This window comes from Pygocentrus nattereri, chromosome 16 (assembly GCF_015220715.1).
Source record: "Pygocentrus nattereri isolate fPygNat1 chromosome 16, fPygNat1.pri, whole genome shotgun sequence".
NCBI classification, from domain to species: domain Eukaryota; kingdom Metazoa; phylum Chordata; class Actinopteri; order Characiformes; family Serrasalmidae; genus Pygocentrus; species Pygocentrus nattereri.
Window position 1 is genome coordinate 1,117,468 of NC_051226.1, and position 27,693 is coordinate 1,145,160.

The 27,693-nt window shown below is 46.1% G+C and overlaps 1 protein-coding gene across 2 annotated transcripts; it reads left to right on the forward strand.

Moving 5' to 3' along the window:
• The first annotated feature begins 1,046 nt into the window (after window positions 1-1,046).
• poglut3 (protein O-glucosyltransferase 3) lies at window positions 1,047-27,192 on the forward strand. 2 transcript variants are annotated; one of them, XR_005131605.1, is made up of 10 exons: window positions 1,047-1,444; window positions 2,625-2,822; window positions 3,326-3,609; window positions 3,878-4,094; window positions 6,858-7,054; window positions 9,867-10,061; window positions 13,772-13,876; window positions 15,782-15,963; window positions 25,769-25,813; window positions 27,023-27,192. XR_005131605.1 is itself a non-coding variant. In XM_037545702.1 (8 exons), the coding sequence occupies exons 1-8, from the start codon at window positions 1,240-1,242 to the stop codon at window positions 15,923-15,925; spliced, it is 1,545 nt and encodes a 514-aa protein (XP_037401599.1). In that variant the 5' UTR covers window positions 1,047-1,239; the 3' UTR covers window positions 15,926-17,254. The 2 variants fall into 2 exon arrangements, 1 of the variants encoding a protein (XP_037401599.1); XM_037545702.1 differs by lacking the exons at window positions 25,769-25,813; window positions 27,023-27,192 and having other exon boundaries at window positions 15,782-17,254.
• Window positions 27,193-27,693: the final 501 nt, after the last annotated feature.

Below are 27,693 nucleotides of genomic sequence, written 5' to 3' on the forward strand. Positions count from 1 at the left end.
GTGTGTGTCTGTACAGGACGTGTTCGTTTATTTCCAATTAGAAAGTCAACAAAATGCATGTCATTTGACTGGGGGGGGGGGGTGCACAAACTTTTGCACACGACTGTCATTTCCCCCTCCGTTATCCTCAGAGGCGGGAGATGTACGCAGACACCTTACTCCAGAGAAAGTGGAAAGCCTGAAATGAGCCTGAAACCTAAAATGACTCTAAAACGGTAAAACGCCCTGAAAAGAGCTTTTCTAGTGCTGGAACTACTGGAATATGTCCTGCTGATGATGTGTGACTGAAGGTCGCCGGTTCGATCCCCAGAGCCGACAGTCCATGACTGAGGTGTCCTTGAGCAAGACACCTAACCCCCAACTGCTCCCCGGGGGCTGTGGATAGGGCTGCCCACCGCTCCGGGCAAATGTGCTCACTGCCCCCTAGTGTGTGTGTTCAGTAGTGTGTATGTGGTGTTTCACTGCACGGATGGGTTGAATGCGGAGGTGAAATTTCCTCCTTGTGGGACTAATAAGGGTCTCTTAATCTAATAATTGAATTAATTGAGAAACAGTGGTGGTGATAGGAACCAGACGTCCACCTCTAAAAGCTCCTCACAGAAGGTTATTATGGTAGTTCTGAGGTTTTTGGCCCAAAACATTTTTTAATCCGTTTCTGGTGGAGTGGTACTTGCAGCTTGGTGATGTAAGGCAAGTTTTTTTTACATTTCCCAAGAAATCTCAGCTGTTAAGTTTCTCCATTTCGCATCAAACCACTCTGCCTTTAATGTTTGAATAATGCAGAAATTTAGAAAAATTGGTGGAGCTTCCCTTTAAAGTGTATTGAGTAGAAAGAGGGGAGTTTCTTTTAAAATGTGTAGAGAAATGTGATTCGTGGATTCAGTGAATGAAGCAGTCAGGTAAATAACAGCACCTAAGCACATTCAGCAAAATATTAATCTCTGAGTTTTTAAAAATCTAATGTGTTCCTTTCAGCTCACACGGAGGCGGAACTATTTATCTCGTGCCGCGAAGCGGACGGACGTATTTTTTCGCCGCATGCGGAGCGGCTGAAAGTTTGGCTTGCTGGCTGTAAACTTTAAACTAATTAATGATAAAAACGGATCAGAATTCAGTTTACAGACGGCTTTGTTTGTTTAAAGGGCTTCGTAAAAGTGAATTGGGAGCTTTGTAACTGCGACCGGGCGTTAAGCGCGCTGTATTTAGAGTGAATGTGACCGAGGAGCCGCTGATTTGGCGATGGCTGTGGGTTTAATAGCGCTCGCCGCTTTGATCCTCTTTAATAATGTAGACTCTGGATTGTTTCAGACACATAAGGACGATGTTAGTCCAGAACAGTGTCTGGTTTGGGGTCCAGGGTTGGAGCCCCGGTCAGTGCTGCCTGTTCGGCATTTCTACATCCAGGCGGTCAGTGAGAGTGGACAGGTCATTTCCACCTCTCCGGGTAAGAAGGGCTCAGTTTTCATTCAGTACAGAAACACCTATACACCTAATTTGGGATTTTAGGTAAGAATTGCATCTTATATATAAACTATACACATATGGGTAAATATATATGTGCACTATGTGCTCTTATTAGTGGATTAGTAAGGTCTCCATGCCCAGTGCCCAGTGCGGGCTAGAGGGCATAAAGCCCCCCAGCACTGGGCTGTGGAGCAGTGGAACTGTGTTCTCTGGAGTGATGGAGCTCTATTTAGCACCTGAGTTGAAGAGACCCAGAACTGACTGTCCAACATCAGTACCTGACCTCACCAATGCTCAATCAAATCCTCACTGCAATGTTCAACATCCAGAGTAAAGCCTTCCCAGAAGAGCCGAGGCTGTTCCTGCAGCACAGACTCACTAATAACACCTTCATCTCAGAGGAAACTCTGGATAAGCAGGTGTCCACAAACTTTTGGCCAAATTGTATATACACAATACACACCTTTATGGTTCTTTGACAGTTAATTAGCAACGTCAGTGGTGCTGTTTTGAACATTGAGTTCTGCATAGCACTCATATGGTTCTTCAGATTGATGGAGAACGTGAATGTGTATGATTCTGTATAGAACCAAAGGAGGTTATTGGTTCCAGCTTGACGTCGTAACAGTAGAACCTTTTTTAGTGTTATATAGAACCATTTTGGGAAAGGTTCTTATATAGAGCCATGCACACCAAATTCGCTGTAAGTCTGAAGAACCATTTCACTAAGCAAAGAAGCATTTTTGCATGCAGACGGTTCTCCGTAGAACAATGGGCTCTGTGTACCACCATTTCGTGCTTAAATGGTTCTGTGCGTGGTGAAGTGATTCTTCAGGTTGGCTTAAAATGTACTGTCTATGGTTCTACATAGAACCTTTTGAAAATTGTTCTGTATAGCACTTTTATTGTTACAATATTAAGCTTGTCGTAATAGAAGAACCATTTTTGGTGCTATATAGAACCTTATGCAGCACATTATGAAGAACCATTTCACCATGCAGCGCATCACTTAAACATGCAGATGGTTCTATATACAGCTCACCGTTCTAAATGGAACCCCTCTCATGAAGAACCGTCTTATTAAAGTGTAGCTGCAGTGTTTGTGCTGTGCTGGGTCTGAAGAGGCTTGTGTGGTTGCTCTTTGTTGGTTTATTTATCAGGTAAAGACTCGTTCAGGGTGAGAATAACCTCGCTGTTGCAGAAGGAGCACGTCCGTATCCACGTCCCACCACCGCTGGACCGCGGAGACGGATCCTTCCTGGTCAGATTCCGGATGTACGGGAGCTCCGTTCATGGGCTGAAGGTGGAAGTGTTTTATAAGGACAAACCAGTGGCCAAGTCTCCATACACTCTTAAAGGTGCAGTGGATTTCAGAGCTTTATAATTACAATGAGGCACAGACGTGAAATTTGCTTCACTTCTCTGCACAGCTCAGTGTGTGAGATGTAAACAGAGGTTCAGAGGGTTTGGTGTGAAACGGTTCAGACGTCTTTACAGTGGTGGGGATGGGAACCAGGCGTCGCCATGACGACAACTCAGATATAGACACTTTATTTACCATCCAGAACCACCAGAGAACCTACACGAGTCTTCTGAGCTTATATGGAATGCTGATCATGGGAAACAGTGGAAAATCTGGAATAATGAGTTTTCTTTGGGGACTATTTTGCCGCACAGCGCCCTGCATGTCTCCCTCCACCATGAATGGAGTTGAAGTTCTCTAAACTCTCATAAAACAGCGTCTTGGTCATTAATCTGTTAAACAAGTCTAAGTGCAAGTCTGTTGTTCGTAAGCCGCACTGGAAGTGAATGACGACTCGCTGTGACTAGAGTACTTTGTGTTTTCCGTCCCGTCCTGCAGGTGTAGTTTATCACGAGTACTGTGACTGCCCCGAGGCCGACGCGTCAGCCTGGCAGAGCGTAATGGAATGTCCTTCGGAGGAGCCGCAGATCCAGCAGGACTTCAGCTCTTTCCCCTCTATAAATCTCCGCCAGCTCCTGGAGGAGGTTCCTAAACGCTTTTCCAGCCGAGGTGGACTGATTCACTACACCGTCATCAATAATCAGGTGTACCGGCGCTGCCTGGGCCGATACACGGACTTCAAAATGTTCTCAGACGAAATGCTGCTGTCGCTCACCCGCAAAGTGAGTATCCGCTCCTGTCTGCAGGCGGAGTTTGATCGTGTTGCAGCTGCGTTGTTTACACTAAGGCCACGTGTCCTAATTACTCTGGGCCTGTCTGCCTTTTAATTACAGCACTGCAGGGGTGGCCGATAAGGCAAACATATATCCCGATTACAGCCGAGCGATTTTTCTCACCAATTTTACGATTACGCTTTAAATCGTGACGTAGCGGTGTTTGTGTTTGTGATGGCTGTTTCTCGTCTGGCTTCATCCACTGCTCCTTTTTAAGGTGAAGCTGCCCGACGTTGAGTTTTACATCAATGTTGGTGACTGGCCGTTGGAGACGAGAAAAGGGGACGCTGTACCTGGACCTGTGCCCATCATCTCGTGGTGCGGCTCCACGGAGACGCGGGACATTATCCTCCCCACCTATGACATCACACACTCCACGCTGGAGACAATGAGAGGGGTAACAAATGACCTTCTGTCCGTCCAGGGGAACACGGGTAGGTTTGTCCTTCTGTCAGTTTAAACATGCAATAGTTTGATGAAAACCAACTTAACCCGTTTTACCCCACATGAAACTGATCAGCCGTGACGTTTGGTGTCTGAAGCTTCTTTAGTTTTGGTTTAGAGGTTTATTCCTTGTCAGAGTCGTCTGATTGGCTGGTTGAGCTGTAGCTGAATGTCCTCTGAAGCCAGACAGACACTGTGATTTTAGAAATCGTGCTTTCTCATGACTCACACTGTACGTTTGATTAGACCAGCGGTCGTCAACACGCAGCGCTTTTACTGCCCCCTTGTGGCTCCACAGCTGAATCAGATCAGCAGGTAATAATAAAATAATCCTCCTCTACAGTGAAATAAAGCTCTGCTGATCCTTCAACTCAGTTTAACAGTAAATGGTCTTAAACGCTGGAGTTAATGTAGAACTGCTGATTCACCCTTTAACCCTGAAGACCAGCGCAGACGGCTGGTCACCATAGCAACACAGACAACAGTCTCACCCAGCTAGTGGCTACGAAAAGGCAAAGAGAGAGATTTAAGACGGACATCGATAATTTGGAGACGAATGGACTGATTAGAGTTTATAATCAGTCCAGCTGGTTTCCTGATACGTTTAATCTGCAACGAGAAACTGACAAACACTAAAAAGTTGCAGCTTCTTGTTCTAATTTCCCCGTTCCACCTTAAATGTTGCAGCAGTTACATTCTGCCACCTCAGGCACATTTAAGGTGGAACGGGGAAAATTAATTGAATGAGAAGCGACTTCAGTCTTGTTGAAATCGAACGTTGAGAGGCATTACACAAGAATTCATTTTTGAGGAAAAGGTTCCTGCTAGAGATGTGAGAAAAGCAGCTGTAGCTGAGCCAAAGATTAAAGCAGAGCAATCTGAGTCTGTGTGTGTGTGTCACGGAATCATTAATCCCAGAGGGAAAGTCGTCTATTACAGCAGCACAACGTCCAGTAAACAGCAAAACAACAGCAAAAGTATTGCAATACGCCTTTATAGAGATGCATAAATATAAGAAGTAAAGATTTATAATAAAATATACTAAAAGAACCTTAAAATTAATGTGCAGTTAAAAAAAAAAAAAAGAATAATCAAAAATGTTATGAGGTGACAATTCAGTTGTGCATGTCCGCTCAGTGAATGAACCGAGTGACCAAACGCTGTAAATGATGACGTGTTAATAGTTGTGTAATATGACTGGGTGTGTAAACAAGTGGCAGTGCAAAGTAATAAGTAGAGAGATAAAATGTCCAGTTGGTGCTCAGAGAGCCTGAGTGTTTATAAACGGGCTGAAATCACAAGATTCCTGATGGGAATCTGTCAGTGGGGAATGTTTAAAGGGGCCGACGGCTTTGTGTGCGACTGTGATGGAGTCAGTCACTCTTCTCCGTGTGATCAGATTCTCCTTCGCTGAGTTTGTTTATCAGTCAGGGAGCCGACATTTGGCTTACGTCACAGCGGATATCGGAACGCGGTATCGGTCTGATACCCAATACCAGTGTTAGTATCAGTGCATCCCTAATTATTATGATCCCACCAAGCAGCATGATGCATACGTCACAAACTTAAAGTATCTCTAATATATATATATATAAACATGAACATAAACATGAAAAGATATGCCCAGAGAAGGTGGCAGCGTTTCTGGATCCTGTTTATATTTGGGTTCTTCTTTGTGTTTTAGAGTTTAACAGCGTTTGTGGATGCAGTGATGAACTGTGTTCACAGTCAGTGGTTTTCAGAAGTGTTTCTGAGCCCATGCAGTGATTTCCACTACAGAATCATGTCTGTTTTTAATGCAGTGCTGCCTGAGGGCCCAAAGATCACGGCCAGCAGATACTGGTGTTCAGCCTCGTCCCTCACAGACAGAGATTTCTCCAGATTCTCTGAGTCTTTAATGATGTTCTGCACCGTAGACGATGGAAAGCAGAAGCTCTTTGCTGTTTTATGTTGAGGAACATTCTTCTTGAGTTGTTGCTCTATTTGATGGTCCAGTCTTTCACAGAGTGATGACCCCTCCTCCTCTTTACTTCTGAAAGTCTCCGCCTCTCTGAGACGCTCTTTATACCCAGTCATGCTACTGACCGGCTGCCAATCAAACACCAGGTGTTTTTTATCATTACACAACTTTACCAGCCTTTTGTCCCCCGTCCCAACTTTTTTGGAATGTGTTCATAACAGGGAAATATTGAAAAAAAACAACAACAAATTTCTTATTTGATTTGTTGTTTTTGTACTATTTTCAGTTAAATGTCGTGTTTAAATGCTTTGCACATCATTGCGTTTTGTTTTTATTTACATCACAGCAACTTTTTTGGAAATGGAGTTGTCCCACTGAAGCCTGTACTTTGTCTGTACTTTGGACTGTTTTAACTAGTTGTGTTAAACTTCAAATAAACTTCAATAACAATAGTAATAATAATAATAATAACAGTAATAATAGTGAGCTTATTTGTGGATCACTTTCCATACATTCAGCAGCTCAAAGGGCTTTACAGTCAAATCAAATGCTCAAAGAAAAGCACAAAATGAAATAAGTGGGAATAAATCTTGAATTGAAAGGCTGTCTGTTCAGATGTTTTAAAACTGTTTACTGAGCTCACTTGCCAGCGAAACGCAACAAGCTCCACGGTTCAGGAGCAGAATAACAAAGAGCCTCTGCGCTGTTTGAGTGAAGTTCAGAGGGGATTTGCCGAGGACCAGAATCCACCAACAGGTGTTTCGTGCTCTTCTGTTCCTCCTGTGTCTCGTAGGTCCTGCCTGGGTGAATAAAACAGGCCGGGCGTTTTTCCGTGGCAGAGACAGCCGTGAGGAACGTCTGAACCTCGTCTCCATGTCCAAGAAGAACCCGGACCTGCTCGATGCCGGCATCACTGCCTTCTTCTTTTTCCGGGAGAGGGAGAAGGATCTGGGTAAAGCCCCTCTGGTCGGCTTCTTCGACTTCTTTAAGGTAAACGGGGGCCTGAAATGGCAGTAAAATCAGAATACAGCATTATACGGGTTCTAAAGCTTCAGCTGTTTTATGAAAACTAATTATCTTTAATGAAAAGCAGCAGAGAAAAAAAATAATCACAGAAAAATGTCAACAAAATTTTGACAGACTGTATGTTTGTGCACCTCTGGTCAGATTACATGTAGTTACAGTGATTGCAGTGAAGTCCACTCATTCTCCACAGAGAGCCCCTCTAATTCCAACATATTCGAATATACCTAATGTATAATGTGCCATAACTGTCGCACAGGCTCCACCCCTCCACTTACGCATGTGAAAGCGTGTTTTCTGTAGATCAGGGTGTCTATACTTTTGTTTTAAAGAGGGTCAGACTGGGTCATGTCATAATACCTGAGGGCCGGTCACTCTTTGCCAAAATAATTTCGTAAATGGTTGAAAATATTAAGCATTCAAACTGAGTGTCCTGCCGGTCATCCATTCTGAGAATTAAACCCATTTAAAGGGGAACTCGATTTCATTCATTCAGTCATTGAGATATTTAGGATGAAACGCTCGAGTCAGAGCCGTTCACAGTGGAGGTGATAGGAACCAGACGTCCCCCTCTAAAAGCTCCTCACAGTGGTGGTGATGGGAACCAGACGTCCCCCTCTAAAAGCTCCTCACAGTGGTGGTGATGGGAACCAGACGTCCCCCTCTAAAAGCTCCTCACAGTGGTGGTGATGGGAACCAGACGTCCACCCTCTAAAAGCTCCTCACAGTGGTGGTGATGGGAACCAGACGTCTCCCTCTAAAAGCTCCTCACAGTGGTGGTGATGGGAACCAGACGTCCCCCTCTAAACACTCCTCACAGTGGAGGTGATAGGAACCAGACGTCCCCCTCTAAAAGCTCCTCACAGTGGAGGTGATAGGAACCAGACGTCCCCCTCTAAAAGCTCCTCACAGTGGTGGTGATGGGAACCAGACGTCCCCCTCTAAAAGCTCCTCACAGTGGTGGTGATGGGAACCAGACGTCCCCCTCTAAAAGCTCCTCACAGTGGAGGTGATGGGAACCAGACGTCCCCTCTAAAAGCTCCTCACAGTGGTGGTGATGGGAACCAGACGTCCCCTCTAAAAGCTCCTCACAGTGGAGGTGATGGGAACCAGACGTCCCCCTCTAAACGCTCCTCACAGTGGAGGTGATAGGAACCAGACGTCCCCCTCCAAAAGCTCCTCACAGTGGTGGTGATGGGAACCAGGCGTCCCCCTCTAAAAGCTCCTCACAGTGGTGGTGATAGGAACCAGACGTCCCTCTAAAAGCTCCTACAGAAAGTTCCTACATGAACTGGTTCTGAATTCACTGCCTGATGACTGAAACGCTGTTTTATGAGAGTTTAGAGAACTTCAACTCCATTCATGGTGGAGGGAGACATGCAGGGCGCTGTGCGGCAAAATAGTCCCCAAAGAAAACTCATTATTCCAGATTTTCCACTATTTTCCATCATCAACATTCCATATAAGCTCAGAAGACTCGTGTAGGTTCTCTGGTGGTTCTGGGTGGTAAATAAAATGGCTATTTGCATTGTTGGTGTGGTGGCCCCTGGTTCCCATCACCACCACTGAGTCGGTAAGTTTCAAGAATCATTTAACCTCAAACCAAACTGAATGACTTTGTCTGCATCTCAACCACTGAATTATGCAGAACTTTAGAAGAATTGGTGGAATCTGCCGCCATCGGAGTTGCATCTCATGCACGTCCAGGTTGGTGACAGTGAAACGTAGAAATAGAGCTCATGGTGGAAACAGAGCTCCTGTGTTTTGGTACTAAGCTCATTACCGCGTGTGAGGCACACGCATTTGCTGTGGTTCTCAATAAAGATATTCTGATTTCTAAGTTTGCTGGTTCTCATTACTAACCTTGTGCTTTCTGGCTGTAGTTATGACCTTAGGTCTCTGTTCACTCAGCAGGTAAAAGTGTCCCGAATCCGATCTCTTTCTCCGTATGTGACGTGTGTCTGTGTGTCAGAGTGAACAGACACACACACTGAATCTCACGTTTTCAGTTCCCATTAGAGACGCTTTCGTACGTGGTACTGAAATCTGATGCGTATCCAGCCAGATCGGAATTCATGCGACTTTTCCATCAGTCAAACTCCACATTCATCAGAAATTTGCATGGCTGAGACTCATAAACATCTGGGGTGATAAATATGTAGTACATTTTAAAAAAAATAATGTTTAAAAGATAATCTGAATAGCCAAACAAAAAAATTGGTGAGAAAATCAGATTCAGGCCACTTTGGGGGAAAAATTGTTACATATGGCAGACAGGCCACTTAAAACGAGCCCGGTTAAAATCTGTCTGCAGGCCACGTTTGGTCCGAGAGCCGGACTTTGGACACCCCTGCAGTAGAAGATGTGTTCACATCAGACAGTCCATGCCAGAAGGCAGTGCTCCTGACTTTCGGACTGTTTAGGACACATACTTTGCACAGTGCAAGTGTGTGTGTGTGTGTGTGTGTGTGTGTGTGTGTGTGTGTGTGTGTGTGTGTGAGAGAGAGTGTCATGGTAGAAATGCATGTTTTGTTTTTTTTTATTCCCTGTGTGTGAACGTCTGTCTGATGCTGCGCTCTGTGAGCTCCTGTTCCTTGTATGCGTAAGCGGACCCGGCCAGTGAAGCTCGGTTCTGATTCTTTTTTTTCACTTAGAAAACAACAACAGAAGGAATTTGTCCAGGGTGCACATACTTTTACATGCAACTGTATATGGTCTTGGGAGTCACTCTTTGAACGTGTGTACAGAAGAATAACTCCGTTCTCCTTTCGCTCTGCAGCATAAGTACCAGGTGAACGTGGACGGTACCGTGGCTGCCTACAGGTTTCCGTACCTGATGCTCGGTAACAGCCTGGTCTTAAAGCAAGACTCGCCGTACTACGAACACTTCTACACTCACCTGAGACCGGGCCAACATTACGTCCCTGTGAAGAGGACGCTGTCTGACCTCATTCAGAAAATCAAATGGGCCAAGGTGAGGAGTCCTGGGTTTGAGTTGTTTAAAACATCAGATTTACCATTTTCTCCTTTAGCCCAAATGTAAAAGCCCTGCTGTGTGCTGTATTATTAACATCACCCTTCACTGGAACCGAGACCCCAAGCCCTGAAAAATAGCCTCAGCCCATTATACCCCCTCCACCAAACTTTACTGTTGGCTCCGCTTTCCGGTAGGTAACGTTCTCCTGACAGCCACCAAACCCAGATTCATCATCACACTGACAGATAGTGAAGCTTCATTCCAGAGAACACAGTTCCGTTGCTCCAGAGTCCAGTGGTGGCGCTTTACACCCCTCCAGTCGACGCTTGGCATTGCGCATAGTAATCTTAGGCTTGGTTGCAGGTGCTCAGACATCGAGACCCATTTCATGAAGCTCCTGATGCTCAGATCTTCTTTTGATGTTGCTTCCAGAGGCAGTTGGGAGCTCTGTAGTCGTGATGCAACAGAGGATCGGTACCCACTCCGAGAGCTGTTGTTGCTTCTAGATGCTTCCATTTCACAATCACAGCACTTACAGTTGGCTGGGATCTAGCAGGGCAGAAATTGTATGAAGTGACTATGACTGTCATTTTTGAAGTCACTGAGGTCTTCAGTACGACCCTGTAGCTTGCCCTGTGCTACCCCGGGAGGATGCTGGAGGCAGGGTTTGTGTTTGCAGTAGCCGTTCTCTTTATTTTCTCCATCGAATAAATGACACAAACAGAAATAAAACCAGCGGTAAGCTACGCTGGCCACTTCCCAGTCCTTTATCACTCCTCACTTTTCTGCCTCTTACTCCGTCATCGCTGCTGCTCGTCCCCCACACGTCCCTCTCTCTCGCTCTGTTCCCTCTCTCTCGCTCTGTTCCCTCTCTCTCTCGCGCTCTCTCTCTCTCGCTCTGTTCCCTCTCTCTCTCGCGCTCTCTCTCTCTCGCTCTGTTCCCTCTCTCTCTCGCTCTGTTCCCTCTCTCTCGCTCTGTTCCCTCTCTCTCTCGCGCTCTCTCTCTCTCGCTCTGTTCCCTCTGTCTCTCTCTCGCTCTGTTCCCTCTGTCTCTCTCTCGCTCTGTTCCCTCTCTCTCGCTCTCTCTCGCTCTCTCTCTCTCGCTCTGTTCCCTCTCTCTCGCTCTCTCTCTCTCTCGCTCTCTCGCTCTGTTCCCTCTCTCTCGCTCTCTCGCTCTGTTCCCTCTCTCTCGCTCTGTTCCCTCTCTCTCGCTCTCTCGCTCTGTTCCCTCTCTCTCGCTCTGTTCCCTCTCTCTCTCGCTCTGTTCCCTCTCTCGCTCTGTTCCCTCTCTCTCGCTCTCTCGCTCTGTTCCCTCTCTCTCGCTCTGTTCCCTCTCTCTCTCGCTTTGTTCCCTCTCTCTCGCTCTCCCTCTCTCTCGCTCTCTCGCTCTGTTCCCTCTCTCTCGCTCTCTCGCTCTGTTCCCTCTCTCTCGCTCTGTTCCCTCTCTCTCGCTCTCTCGCTCTGTTCCCTCTCTCTCGCTCTGTTCCCTCTCTCTCGCTCTGTTCCCTCTCTCGCTCTGTTCCCTCTCTCTCGCTCTCTCGCTCTGTTCCCTCTCTCTTGCTCTCTCGCTCTGTTCCCTCTCTCTCGCTCTGTTCCCTCTCTCTCGCTCTGTTCCCTCGCTCTCTCGCTTTGTTCCCTCTCTCTCGCTCTCCCTCTCTCTCGCTCTCTCTCGCTCTGTTCCCTCTCTCTCGCTCTGTTCCCTTGCTCTCTCGCTCTGTTCCCTCTCTCTTGCTCTCTCGCTCTGTTCCCTCTCTCTCGCTCTGTTCCCTCTCTCTCGCTCTGTTCCCTCGCTCTCTCGCTTTGTTCCCTCTCTCTCGCTCTCCCTCTCTCTCGCTCTCTCTCGCTCTGTTCCCTCTCTCTCGCTCTGTTCCCTCTCTCTCGCTCTGTTCCCTCTCTCTCTCGCTCTGTTCCCTCTCTCTCGCTCTGTTCCCTCTCTCTCGCTCTCTCGCTCTGTTCCCTCTCTCTCGCTCTGTTCCCTCTCTCTCGCTCTCTCGCTCTGTTCCCTCTCTCTCGCTCTGTTCCCTCGCTCTCTCGCTTTGTTCCCTCTCTCTCGCTCTCTCCCTCTCTCTCGCTCTGTTCCCTCTCTCTCGCTCTGTTCCCTCTCTCTCTCTCTCCCTCTCTCTCTCTCCCTCTCTCCCTGTTCCCTCTCTCTCGCCCTGTTCCCTCTCTCTCCCTCTCTCTCTCTCCCTCTCGCCCTGTTCCCTCTCTCGCCCTGTTCCCTCTCTCTCTCTCTCTCTCCCTCTCGCCCTGTTCCCTCTCTCTCTCGCTCTCTCTCTCGCTCTGTTCCCTCTCAGCTCTTTTTTAAAAGCACCTGAAATGAGTGAGATCGAGAGCTTGTTGCTCCTTCTCCCCATCACCAACCCCGCTTGGCAGCTGGGCAGTTCCATGCCTTCGTGCCTCTCCTGGCTGGCTTTGTCGTCTTCCTCCTCCTGTCACCGCTAGCGTCCCTCAGTGGAGCTCGGGCCCTGCACTCTTTCCCCCGCTCACTCGCGGCTCTCCCCCCGCCGTCCTTGTGGGGCGCCATCCTCACTCGGAGTTCAGTGCCTGGCTTCCTGCCAGCTCTGGCGACCGTCATCGAGGCCCCAGGGGTTCGGGCGCATGCCATGGACCCATTCTACATCCCGTATATATGTCAGGTAAGGGTTACTCCAAGCTCTTGAGATCTTGTCCATTTTAGTCCACTTTTCAACTAACTTCATATCCAAGCCAAACACAACATCGACACCCCCACATTCCAGGGTGACGACTGAAGGGTGTCTGTATGTGACTGGTTCAGCAGGCACGATGGAGCAATGACACAGTTTGACTGACGCGCAAAATCACCAGACCACAGTCCAAGTTTGAAATGCTGAGCAAGAACAGTACAACAAGAACAGACTACCTAATTAACCTGGTTACCTAATTAACCTATATATATATATATATATATATAAATAAAATATAATATACACACACACAATATTGCCAAAAATTGTCACCCATCCAAATCACTGAATCCAGGTGTTCCAGTCACTTCCATGGCCACAGGTGTATAAAGCCGAGCCCCTCGGCCTGCAGACTGCTTCTACAGACATTAGTGAAAGAATGGGTCGCTCTCAGGAGCTCAGTGAATTCCAGCGTGGTACCGTGATCGGACGCCACCTGGGCAGCAAGTCCAGTCGTGAAATTTCCTCACTACTAAATATTCCACAGTCCACTGTCAGTGGGATTATAACAAAGTGGAAGCGATTGGGAACGACAGCAACTCAGCCACGAAGTGGTCGGCCACGTAAAATGACAGAGCGGTCAGCGGATGCTGAGGGGCATAGTGCGCAGAGGTCACCGACTTTCTGCAGAGTCAATCACTACAGACCTCCAAACTTCATGTGGCCTTCAGATCAGCTCAAGAACAGCATAGAGAGCTTCATGGAATGGGTTTCCATGGCTGAGCAGCTGCATTCAGCTGTTATAGCTGCAAAGGGTGGGCCAACATCACATTAAGCCCTATGGATTAAATGTACGAAATAATTTAAACAAGAAGTAACAATATAAAGAATTATTAATAAATCAAATAAATATTTATGCTGTAAGGATATGACGGTAGGACAGTAGGACCTGACAGTGTTGATGGTGTTATTAAGCCCAGGGGTTTCGGGAAAGACATGATGCCTGGCACTGCGGTGAGGGGAGCGGGTGGGTTTAGCTGTGTGCTCTGATCCACTCCTCAGGAGAACGATGCTGAAGCGGAGGCTATAGCTAAAGCAGGACAGGCGGTGGCCAGGGACGTCCTCCAGCCCCACAGGCTCTACTGCTACTACTACACTGTTCTAGAGGTAAGGATCACAGAACCGGTCCTCAGCTTCTGTCAGCGCTGTCATCTCAGACGTTTAGAGATATTATTATTTTATTATACATAACATTTGTACATAATTATTAATGTGGTATTATATAATTACATTGTTAATTACATCATTAGGTATCGTTCCAGTTCTGAAATCCTGATTGGTTGAGCCATGTTCAGTGTTGTCGTACACTCACTGTCCAGTCCATCAGCTCCACTGACCACACGGTTTCACTCTGTAGTTCTACAGTTACAGACTGTAGTCCATCTGTTTCTCTGATACTCTGTTACCCTGTTCTTCAGTGGTCAGGACCCCCATGGACCCTCACAGAGCAGGTACTGTTTGGGTGGTGGGTCATTCTCAGCACTGCAGTAACACTGACGTGGTGGTGGTGTGTTAGTGTGTGTTGTGCTGGTCTGAGTGGATCAGACACAGCAGTGCTGCTGGAGTTTTTAAACACCTCAGTGTCGCTGCTGGACTGAGAATAGTCCACCAACCAAGTAGAGGACGACCAGCACAAACTGTGCAGCAGCAGATGAGCTGTCGTCTCTGACTTTACATCTACAAGGTGGACCCACAAGGTAGGAGTGTCTAATAGAGTGGACAGTGAGTGGACGCAGTGGTCACAGAACGTGCAGCAGGGATTTGTGCTGTAATCTTAAACCATTATGTTGCATTGCAGCCGCAGCCGTAGTCTGTAGCCGTCGCCTGGCATTAGAGCTGTGTATGTTATTCCTCAGAATTCCCTGCGTCTAATCTAACGGAAAACTAGATGCCTTTGACTTTCATTGGGCAGCAGCCATGAAACAAATAAACAGTTAATAAACCTCAACAAACGCCAGCAAATATGGCAAATATGCTTTTGCTAGCAAAGGATTTTATTTTAGGCTCAGAGTTTTAAGTTGCTTCATAAACGTGTGTTTTGGGGTAACGGTTGGTGTAACCCACCCCACCCGCTGTGTGGTGAATAACTCAGTCTTTCGTTTGAATGAACAGCTTCTGAGGCTTTAAAGGGCTTTAGGCTTTGAATTTGTTTACCGTGACTACCAGCATTACATACGTAAATATGTAGGGTGGAATCCGTATTAAAAGGCTGGGTGTAAATAACTTCTAATCACACAGACATAAAGTAATACTTAAAATAAAAATAGTAATATTAAATAAAAACGACAGCAGCGAATCTCACAAAATACAGGGGGATTCAAAAAGATTGATCTGATTAAAAATGATTGATTTCTCCTGTAAATCATCCCAGATCAGTGCAGTGAGCTGTAAACGGTGTAAATGAGCATAAAGTTTATTATGTAGTTCTACAAGGTCTCAGTCTGAACCTCCTCCAGCTGGACGGACGACATCAACACCACAGTCAGACTCATCCCAGACTGGACTGAGCGTGTCGGGCGTCGCCGCTCTCACGGCTCTTTCAGTGGGATTTCGGAGATCATCCAGTGCCGCTGGGAGCGCTGCATAAACAGAATCCTTGACGTCCCCCCACAATAAAAGTAACACGGCGTGAGATCTGGTGATGCTGCTGACCTTTTCTTGGAGCTGTTGGTTGACGGTCAGAAACGTTATGACCCCCTCTTTCAAGTGGATTGTGATTGGTTCCTCGGCGCCTCACGGTTGTAGTAATATGGTGCGTTGAAATCAGAATCTTTCTGAATCCACCCTGTAAACAATGACTTCTTCAAATTTACATCATAATAACATATCTCACAAATATCTTCCAAACTCTGTGGTGTGGGGTGAATATTTAGAATCTGTGCTTTCCACCTAATTACTCGTTTTAAGGAGCTACAACTCGGAGCTCAAAGAAAAGGACGGAGGGCTTTTGTTGTTGCCGACTATAGACCTGATGGGAGTCTGTTGTTTGCTTGTTTTTTGTTTGTTTTGTAGACGTATGCAGCTCGGCAGATAGGACAACCTTCTGTCCATCCTGACATGGAGCTGGTGCCTCAGCCTTCTGACCACAGCGCTGTGTGTGACTGTGAGAGGAGGATGGAGCCCCAGGAGTTCAGACAGAAACGCGAGGAGTTATGACGCTCGTTATCCTGACCTCTGAAGCGTCACCTGAAAAGGTGCAGGTTTACAACTGTGACAATCCTGTTTCATTCACAAGTGCCTCTCAGCTGCCGCTCACACCTGGAGTTAACATACACGCTGGGTGATCTGATCACAAGTGGCCGGTGGTGAGAAGGTGTGAAGACGGTCTGATGTGTCTTGGAAACACACTGGGGGACTGGGTGGGGGGGTTTGCGGGAATGGTCATTTTTACTGGTTGACTAAACGTCCTGAAAAAAGTGTTGTCGTTCATATCAGTGCGAAGTATTGGTTTAGTTTATTACTAGGAGCTTCTGGGGCAGCAGATGCTGAGATGTCCAGTGCAGGAACTAAACGGTATATACGCGTGACGTGAACAGTGATGTCATGCAAAATAACTTTTTTTGAGGATTTCAAACCAGATTTCTCTGCTCTCTCCTTTTGGACGAACTTTATGCAAATGATATCCAATCAGTTTGTCGATGTGTGGCTCAATAACCACTCGTGTCACACCCAGAGTCGCACACTGAGCAGGAGATTCCCGCTGTCCCGTTTAAGAAGTTATTCCTGAAATGTGTTAGAAGCCGTAAACAGCAGGTCTTTGTGAGCTTGGTACTCCACTTTAATAGGAGCTTGTTTTTGTTGTGCACACATTTTGGTCATTTTGGTCATTTTGGTCATTTTGCTTGGCATTCAAACGGCCCTTTCCTGTCAAAGTCGGCATTTCTCAAAATCCAAATTTGGAGCTATTAGTTGACCAGTTGACTAGTTTCTGCAGCCCCCATCATGTCAGAGACGCAGATGGCCATAAAACGTCTGTTGTGTGAATGCTTAAGTGGCCCAGTCCATCCCTCCTACAGTGAAGGACCTCTTTAATCAACAGCCATCACAGCTTTTTTCCTTTTCTCTCTCTCTCTCTAAGTTATGTTAACAGGTGAAATGTTTTGTAACCGCCTGGGTCGTTTCTGTCGGACAACGAATGCAGAGAGAATGACGTGATGCATTTTGGCTGGTCCCCTTCTTGCAGTTGCGAAATCCAGTCATACCTGGTCACTGGAGACACATTCCACAAACCTGAAAATATCAGGGGCCTCATATGTAAAACATTTCTTTCTAAATTTGTTCTTAAAATCAGTCGTCAGTATTTACGCATGACGGGGTGACACAAAATGTCGCTTTAATTGGGAATTCCACCATAAATGAATCGTCATGAATGGAGTTCAGAGGGTTTGGTGTGAAGTGGTTCAGACGTCTTTACAGTGGTGGTGATGGGAACCAGGCGTCGCCATGACTACAACACAGATATAGACACTTTATTTACCATCCAGAACCACCAGAGAACCTACACGAGTCTTCTGAGCTTATATGGAATGCTGATGATGGAAAACAGTGGAAAATCTGGAATAATGAGTTTTCTTTGGGGACTATTTTGCCGCACAGCGCCCTGCATGTCTCCCTCCACCATGAATGGAGTTGAAGTTCTCTAAACTCTCATAAAACAGCGTCTCAGTCATCAGGCAGTGAATTCAGAACCAGTTCATGTAGGAGCTTTCTGTAGGAGCTTTTAGAGGGACGTCTGGTTCCTATCACCTCCACTGTGAGGGGCTTTTAGAGGGACGTCTGGTTCCCATTACCACCACTGTGAACGGTTCTGACTCTGTAAGATTATCTAGAACGGAGCGTTTCACACCAAACCGCTCTGAACCGCTGTGTTTACATCTGAACCAGTTAATTATGGAGGAATACTGGACAAAAAATCCTCCTCCTTTAAACTGTGAGATTGTATTTGTGTCACTTCATCCTTCATCTCCACCATCGGATGTTAACGCCAGGTGTGAACAGGGCATACGGAATTACTTGATTGAGATGTGTCAGTCGATTGCGCAAAATTACGTAAACACAGTTTCATCTCAGTTTACTTACTTTTGGCGATAATTATGTTGATGGTCTGTACAGAAGATTTATTTTTTTGAATGTTTTGGATGTTTTTTGTGCTTCTGAAGTTTCCTGTGTGCTGCTGAACTGTTCAGGCTGTTAGTACAAGTTCTACAGATGCTTTTAGGAAGCCAGAGTGGGAAGTGTGACAGATGTGGGAACAATAATTAAGGCAGGGAATTCTGCAGTCAATTATTGCCAAAAGTAAATAAACTAATACCCAGGATTGTGTGGATGTGAGAGATTTGACTGAAAATCCACTGACACATTGGAATAATATACATTTTTACCAGGGTATTTTATGCCGTCAGCTCAGTGCCAAAAAGAGGGACTATTAATCATTGCTGTCGGAACAAAACCTCGTATCTCCATTTTTGTTGTTTTTCAGTTTTTGATGTAATTCGAAAAATACATATCGCCCTTTACATTGTGTGTAAATTTAATTATAAATGGACTAAAAGAAAAGGCTCAAAATGACTTGGAAAAAATTCTGGTTCCATTAACCTGCATTAAAAGTAAAGCAGGTTTTTAGCTTCTCCTGTAAAGTTGCCGTTTTGTAGATACGAGGTTTTGTTTTGACAACAGCGTCATACTAAGAGCCACTGAAGCTATGAAAAACGTAAAGTACTGTATTGAAGTTACTGTTATAGTGTTTACTGTCCACTTGAAATCTTTTGCATATTCACCTGTAACTGTTTTATACATGGATATATTTTCTCAAAGAGAAGAGAAGCTCTTGGCTTTTGAAGTGATGGTTACCTGTGCACAACTTTTTACCTTAATTAAAACATAAACCGAGTCTTCTCACTTTAAGCTGATGTTTACTGTTTTGCACCTTATAAAGGAGTTTTCTGGCTGTGCTTAATGTTGCAGTTGGTGGTTCTATAGAAACCAGGAAGGGTAAAGTAGTTTTTGGAAAAATCCATCCGAAAAAAATCCCACCCCCGACTTTCAGCCCCCTTACAAAGCCACATTCCCAAAATGCATGACTCAGCACGGCCTCAATGCGCTGGAGACATTATCAAACACACGCGTCCAGATTACATACAAGATAAGCACAGCTAGGCAGCTTAAGCTGGGCCCAACTTCACCACTTGTTGCCCAATTTTAACCCCTAATTTTCCTAATTGTCAGGAGCGTCTGATGGTGTGGATGATCTGGTGGTGTAAGAGGAGAAGCCCACCCCGCTCGAACTCTGCAGTGAACAGAGACCCTCCGATATTATCAAACGTTTGATATTTATGGATCAAAACGTTCATGAGTCCTGCAGTGTGAGACGTTCAGAGATTTACTCGATGAGTGATTTAAACAGCCAATCAGAGAGCTGTAATTTGCATGCACACTGCCTGAACAGCAGAGACCGAGGAGCTGTGAGTAAAACGGGCGGATAAGAGCCGATATCATGTTTATGAACGTGATCAGATCAGGTCACTGTCTTCAGATTCAGCTCAGCTGCCAGTTTGTAGTGAAACATTTCTCCAGGTCTCACTGTCTCAGCGCTTCTCAACGCCATTTTAATCCCTAGTTTGCGCTTCCACTGCGCGTAAAGGCCCAAACGGGTTCAGGGAGTTCGGCTCTGAGGGTGTGGTGATCTGAGGAATTCTGGGACTTTGAGTTCTTATTAGTAGCCCAAATTTGTTCTGTGTGCACTCGCAGGAACAGACAAACTGACGTAAGTTTGTGACGCTCTGTTTTAGAAATCTAAAGATTTTCAGACATCAGTGCAAAGTATCTGTTTAGTAGACTGCTAATAGCTTCTGGGCCTGGTGGAGGGCCTGGCTCACAGTCTCCGCTCTAATTCATCCCAAAGGTGTTCTATCGGTTTGCGGTCAGGATTCCTAAACTGTTCCCACAAAGTTGGGAGCATGAAATTGTCCAAAATCTCTTGGAGCTGAAGCTTTAAGAGTTCCTTTCACTGGAACTAAGGGGCCGAGCCCAACTCCTGAAAAACACCCCCACACCATGATCCCCCCTCCACCAAACTTTACACTCGGCACAATGCAGTCAGACAAGTACCGTCTCCTGGCAACCGCCAAACCCAGACTCGTCCATCGGATTTCCAGAAGGAGAAGCGTGATTGGTCACTCCAGAGAACACGTCTCCACTGCTCTAGAGTCCAGTGGCGGCGCTTTACTCCACTGCATTCCACGCTCTGCACTGCGCTTGGTGATGTAAGGCTTGGATGCAGCTGCTCGGCCATGGAAACCCATTCCATGAAGCTCTCTACGCTGTTCTTGAGCTGATCTGAAGGCCACGTGAAGTTTGGAGGTCTGTAGTGATGGACTCTGCAGAAAGTCGGTGACCTCTGCGCACTATGCCCCTCAGCATCCGCTCACCGCTCGGTCATTTTACGTGGCCGACCACTTCGTGGCTGAGCTGCTGTCGTTCCCAATCACTTCCACTTTGTTATAATCCCACTGACAGTGGACTGTGGAATATTTAGTAGTGAGGTAATTTCATGACTGGCCATGGAAGTGACTGGAACACCTGGATTCAATGATTTGGTCGGTAGGCAGGCCATTTGGTCCGAATGAGATGATTGAATGAGGTTTTTTACAGACGTGACAGACAATGATTTCTTTTGATTAATTGAGTGCTATCAGGATGTAAGCAGGATTTCAAAAAATATAAGAAAAATATTTCTAAAATAAATCCTCTCCTCCCCCTTTTACCACATAAAGAAAAAGTTCATTAATCTTCTTCAACAAACTTCATGGACAGAAAGTGACCAGAGGTAAGGAAAGACCCGTTTTAGTGCTTCTCTGCTGATTAATGTGACCAAACACTAATGAGTCATTCCCGGTCAGACAGCCCAGCGCCGACGTTTTCATCACAGCTTTAAACTCACTCTGTTCCCCACCGTTATTGGGTCTCACGTTAAAATGGGCTTAGAGTTGAGCTCGGGCTGTTGTCTGTCTGGAGGGTTTAATAATGTTTGTTTTTCTTGGTCAGATTTTATTACCAGAGACTGAAAAGTCTGTCAGGTCATCCATTGTCTGCGCTTCCTCACTGATGTCCACAAATTTGACCAGAAAGTTGTAGTTTTCTCAAAACAAGCCTGCTGTGTCACGCAGTTCTGTTCCTCAAACAGTTCCTCCAAACAAGACGACAGTATCGTAGAAAAGTTCTCGTTTTCAGAGGGTCAGTATGATCAGGTTTACTCTGAACATGTTTGAGGAAAATCTGTTCCTTCATTCCTTCAGCAGGTGTGCAGTCTTGTACACCTTTGCGCTTCAGATTTGGTTCTTCTTCAGAGGTTCTTCTTCATTGTCTCAGATGAATGACTGCTCATCACTGCTGACCCTCATTCATCATCTTGGTGGTGGTGTGTTAGTGTGTGTTGTCCTGGTCTGAGTGGATCAGACACAGCAGTGCTGCTGGAGTGTTTAAACCCTGTGTCCACTCACTGTCCACTCTATTAGACACTCCTACCTTGTTGGTCCACCTTGTAGATGTAAAGTCAGAGACGACAGCTCATCTGCTGCTGCACAGTTTGTGTTGGTCATCCTCTAGTCCTTCATCAGTGGACACAGGACGCCGCCCACAGGACGCTGCTGGCTGGATATTTTGGTTGGTGGACTATTCTCAGTCCAGCAGTGACATGGAGGTGTTTAAAAACTCCAGCAGCACTGCCCTGTCTGATCCACTCAGACCAGCACAACACACACTAACACACCACCACCACCACCATGTCAGTATTACTGGAGTGCTGAGAATGACCCACCACCCAAACAGTACCTGCTCTGTGAGGGTCCATGGGGGTCCTGACCACTGAAGAACAGGGTAACAGAGTATCAGAGAAACAGATGGACTACAGTCTGTAACTGTAGAACTACAGAGTGCAGCTATACAGTAAGTGGAGCTGATTGATATACAGACACACACACACACACGTGTGTAAAGGGCTGTCTGTGCTCATAAACTCTTAGTTAGATACATTTTCAGTGTTGTGATGTTATGTTAGACTATAGCTTGTGTGCCGCGTACCTGAACATCTCAAGAAGTTGCTGTGTTACTCGGTGCAGTGCAGCGTCTTATACAGAGATGAATTGAGCTGGCGTTTGAGTCTACAGTCGAACCACAGCTGTTCTGAGGTCACCTGAGAACCTGTCACTAATGCTAACTCTGTGTTGGTGTGTCTTCCTGAGTGACAGGCAAGTTTTTGTACTCTGACATCTATAAAACCAAAGCTAATGCTTCATATTCAGCTCCAGTTCCGTCCTGAGGGATGATGATATGGGGCTGTTTTTCAGGGGTTGGTCTAGAACCTTTAGTTCCACTGAAGGGAAATCTTAAAGCTTCAGCACCAAGACATTCTGGACACTTGTACACTTCCAACTTTGTGGGAACAGTTTGGGGAAGAGCCTGTTCTGTTCCAGCATGACTGACCAAACAGCTCCGTAAAGGCCTGACTGTGTGAGTTTGGTGTGGAAGAACTTGACTGGCCCTCACAGAGTCCTGACCTCAACCCCATCCAACACCTTTGGGATGAGCTAGAATGGAGATTGTGATCCAGACCTTCTCGTCCATCATCGGTGTCTGACCTCACAAATGCTCTTCAGACTAACGGACACAGATTCCCTCAGACTCTCCAACATCTTGTAGAAGCTTCCCAGAAGAGTGGAAGCTGTTAGAGCTGCAAAGGAGGACCAGCTCCATATTAATGCCCATGGATTTAGAATGGGATTCATAAAAGCTCCTGTAGGTGTCCCAGTACTTTTGTCCATAGAGTGTATCTCCTGCAAAATGAATAACTTGCACTTATTGGCTGTTCTGACTGGAAATAAACAAAGGAGGTTCTCTCTGAGAGCGTTTCGTTGGCCGTGGTGAGGTTGTGGAGATGATGGAGGACCAGAACTCTTTGGTAACTTGTCTAATCTGGTTCAGGTCTGATTTCTGCTTCATTTCCTCCCACGAACTCCCTGCTGTCAGGTCGTCTCCACACTTTTATGTTTAGCTCTGTTCTTCTCTGTTGCTGCTCTCTTTGTTCCTCTCAGAGAGCTCTGCCGAGGGGTCCGCAGCTCTCAGCCCCCGAAGAGCTGCTTCGCTCAACTCTTCTGTTTCCTAGCAACACGACGATGTCAAAATCAAACTTCAGCAACAATAACCATAATATAGCCATAATATTTCATCTTCTTCTTATTATTATTGCTATCATTATTACATATTATTACATGTGCCCTGTCCCCCTCAGCATGATTACCACTGACTTTTTATATGAAACATCTCCATTTAAATAATAAACATGTAAAAAAATGTAAAGATATAAAGCATTTATTAAAATACACCAACATCATGACGAGGTAGGAGTGTCTAATAGAGTGGACAGTGAGTGGACACAGTGTTTAAAAACTCCAGCAGCACTGCTGTGTCTGATCCACTCAGACCAGCGCAACACACACTAACACACCACCACCACGTCAGCGTCACTGCAGTGCTGAGAATGACCCACCACCCAAACAGTACCTGCTCTGTGAGGGTCCATGGGGGTCCTGACCACTGAAGAACAGGGTAACAGAGTATCAGAGAAACAGATGAAGTCAGTGTGTATGTTGTCAGTGTGGAGGTTAGAGTAGGGACTCTGAACATAGGGACAATGACTGGTAAAGGCGGAGAGGTTGCAGACATGATGGAGAGAAGGAAGGTAGATATTCTGTGTGTCCAGGAGACCAGATGGAAAGGAAGCAAGGCCAGGAACATTGGAGGTGGATTCAAACTGTTCTATCATGGTGTAGAGAGGAAGAGAAATGGAGTAGGGATAATCCTAAAGGAACAGCTTGGGAAAAGTGTTCTGGATGTAAAGAGAGTGTCAGACAGGATCATGAGCCTGAAGTTGGAGGTTGATGGTGTGATTTTGAATGTGGTCAGTTCATATGCACCACAGGTTGGATGTCAGTTAGAGGAGAAAGAGGAATTTTGGAGTAAGATGGATGAAGTGGTAGATGGTGTCCCTAGAGAGGAGAGATTGGTGATTGGTGCAGACTTCAATGGACATGTTGGTGAAGGGAACAGAGGCAATGAAGAGGTGCTGGGTATGTATGGTGTGAAAGACAGAAATGCAGAAGGTCAGATGGTTGTAGATTTTGCAGAGAATGGAAATGGCTGTGGTGAACACGTATTTTCAGAAGAGGGAAGAACACAGGGTGACATACAAGAGTGGAGGGAGGTGCACACAGGTGGATTATATCCTTAGCAGGAGATGCCACCTAAAGGAGATTGGAGATTGTAAAGTGGTACCAGGGGAAAGTGTAGCAAGGCAGCATAGGGTGGTTGTCTGTGGAATGAGATTAGAAACAAAGAAGAGGAAGAGAGTGAATATGATAGGGTGCCAAGAGAGGAACTGTGGTACTGTATGAGGAAGTCAGGTGTAGCTGAAAAGTATGTTAGGGTGGTGCAGGACATGTATGAGGATAGTGAGACAGTGGTGAGGTGTGCAGTTGGAGTGACAAATGGTTTCAAGGTGAAGGTGGGGTTACATCAGGGATCAAGTTTTGAGCCCCTTCTTGTTTGCAATGGTGATGGACAGGTTGACAGATGAGGTCAGGCAGGAGGCTCCATGGACCATGATGTTTGCAGATGACATTGTAATCTGTGGTGAGAGTAGAGAGCAGGTGGAGGAGAATCTGGAGAGGTGGAAGTTTGCACTGGAGAGGAGAGGAATGAAGGTCAGTAGAGACAAGACGGAATACGTGTGTGAATGAGAGGGAGGCAGGTGGAAAGGTGAAGATGCAAGGAGTAGAGGTCGTAAAGGTGGATGACTTCAAATATCTTGGGTCAACCATCCAGAGCAATGGACAGTGTAGGAAAGAGGTGAAGAAGAGGGTGCAGGCAGGATGGAGTGGGTGGAGACGGGTGTCAGGGCTGATGTGTGACAGAAGGATAGCAGCAAGAGTGAAAGGGATGGTCTACAAGACAGCAGTGCGTCCTGCTATGATGTCTGGTTTGGAGACTGGCTCTGTCTAAAAGACAGGAGGCTGAGCTGGAGGTGGCGGAGATGAAGATGCTGAGATTTTCGTTGGGAGTGACCAGGATGGATAAGATTAGAAATGAGTAGATCAGAGGGACGGTGAAGGTGGAGCAGTTTGGAGATAAAGCCAGAGAGGCCAGGTTGAGATGGTTTGGACACGTGTTGAGGAGGATTAGTGGATATATTGGGCAAAGAATGTTGGAGATGGAGCTGCCGGGTAGAAGGAGAAGAGGTTGACCTCAGAGAAGGTTTATGAATGTAGTGAAGGTGGACATGGAGACGGTTGGTGTGAAAGTAGAGGAGGCAATGGATAGGGCAAGATGGAGGCAGATGATCCGCTGTGACGTCCCCTAAAGGGAGCAGCCGAAAGAAGAAGAACAAGAAGAAGATTTGTTTTACACAACGTCTCAACTTCACTGGAATTGGGGTTCTAGATAAACTGACCGAGTCAGAACCGTTCACAGTGGTGGTGATAGGAACCAGACGTCCCTCTAAAAGCTCCTACAGAAAGTTCCTACATGAACTGGTTCTGAATTCACTGCCTGATGACTGAGACGCTGTTTTATGAGAGTTTAGAGAACTTCAGCTCCATTCATGGTGGAGGGAGACATGCAGGGCGCTGTGCGGCAAAATAGTCCCCAAAGAAAACTCATTATTCCAGATTTTCCACTGTTTTCCATCATCAGCATTCCAGATAAGCTCAGAAGAGTCGTGTAGGTTCTCTGGTGGTTCTGGATGGTAAATAAAGTGTCTATATCTGTGTTGTAGTCATGGCGACGCCTGGTTCCTCTAAAACCACAAGGCCCTGATTAAACCTTATGAAGCCAACATGTGGTAATTAACTGGCAGTTCGTTACTACTTTATTAAGCATTGACCAGGGGATGAAATCATTAACGAAGCACTTTTATTTGTTTACTGCATATCATGCATTGGCATGAAGGGGTCCAGCTACTGCTGTCCTAGGAGGACCTGATGGGACTAACAGGTGAGACGCGGATTAAAGGACTGATTAATAAACACAGTTTCAGTTTAACTCCACATAATAGTCTCTGTTCTCTTTTGCATCATGTTCGGTTCTTCCCATAGGATCTGCCTTGTTTTGGGTTCTTCCTCATGTTTGGTTCTTCCCTTAGGTTCTGCCTTGTTTTGGGTTCTTCCCTTAGGTTCTGCCTTGTTTTGGGTTCTTCCCTTAGGATCTGCCTTGTTTTGGGTTCTTCCCTTAGGATCTGCCTTGTTTTGGGTTCTTCCTCATGTTAGGTTCTTCCCTTGGGATCTGCCTTGTTTTTGGTTCTGTCGACTGTCTGATCTGAGCTGGTGCCGGTTCTCACAATTCTCACTCTCTCACTGTCTTACACTCTCACTGTCTTACACTCTCACTGTCTCACTCTCTCACTGTCTTACGCTCTCTCACTGTCTTACGCTCTCTCACTGTCTTACACTCTCACTGTCTTACACTCTCACTAACTCTCTCACTATCTAACTCTCTCTTTCACTATCTCACTCTCTCACTCTTTCATGATCTCACTCTCTCTCTTTCACTATCTCACTCTCTCACCATCTCACTCTCTCACCCCAGACTGTCTTTTCTTCGTCTGTCGTCTCACACTTTTTTCACGATACAGAGCTTCACAGTGGAGTCACATGTAGCTCAGCACTCCTTTACCCACAATCCTCGTGCTCCTCACACTGCTGCTTACATAACTGTCTCTCTCCCCCTCTCTCTCTCTCTCTCTCTCTCTCTCTCTCTCTCTCTCTCTCTCTCTCTCTCTCTGTGTCTGTCTCTCTCTCTCTCTCTCTCTGTGTCTCTCTCTCTCTCTCTCTCTCTCTCTCTCCCCCTCTCTCTCTCTCTCTCTCTCTCTCTCTCTCTCTCTCCCTCTCCCTCTCTCTCCCCTGTTTCTCCTCTCTCTCTCTTTCTCTCTCTCTCTCTCCCTCTCTCCTGTTTCTCCTATTCCTCTCTCCCTGTCACCTCTTTCTCCTCACCCTCTCTGTTTCTCTTTCCTCTCTCTCTCTCTCTCTCTCTCTCTCTCTCTCTCTCTCTCTCTCTCTCTCTCTCTCTCTCTCTCTCTCTCTCTCTCCTCCAGTAGGGGGAGCTCTTGTCTTATGTTTGTCATTTCTCTGGTGTTCATTTTGAACATGAAGCCCTCGGAGGTATGATCCTTTTTATTTATTTATTTTTATTTTTTCTCTCCTGAAGGCTAAAAAAGCCTTGGCAGAACCTTGACACTGCTGGAGAACGGCGCAGAGACGACAAATGTGAGCACACGGCAGCTCGGGAAGTCCTCATGCTCGGGAAACGTGACAGTGCTGTTTGAAATGGAGAAGGATTATCTCCCTCCGTGTATAAATAACACCAGCGTTTCTTTACAGCCTCTAAATGCATTCGTATTTTTGCTACATGTGAAATTTAAACAAGCTCAGGACTTTGATCCCAGCCCACCAAACATGGAACAGCTTTTGTTACAAACATCACAAAGCTCAAAGTTTCTCAAGGAATTTATAGATGCATAGAGAAAAATGCTGCACATCCAAAAGTAGCTAGGTACCCTTCGAATTAGTGCATTCACCTGATTTAAGTGGGAGTAATGAACTGAAAACCTTGGTTTGATGGGTTTGAGTGGTGGAGCTCCATGGAGCACTCCTGGAGTGAGAACATTGAGAACCTCTAGAATTAGCTAGAGAGTTGAAGCACCACAGAATACCTTTAGATTGAGTTGATGAAGATCCACTGAACACCTCTGGGTTTGGTGTGGAGTAAAGATGCTCCATGGAACACCCTTGAGTTTTACTTGAAGTGATGCAGTTCCATGAGTTGGAGTGGTGAGCTCCTTTGGGGTGAGTGGGAGTGATGAAACTCAACTGAGCTCC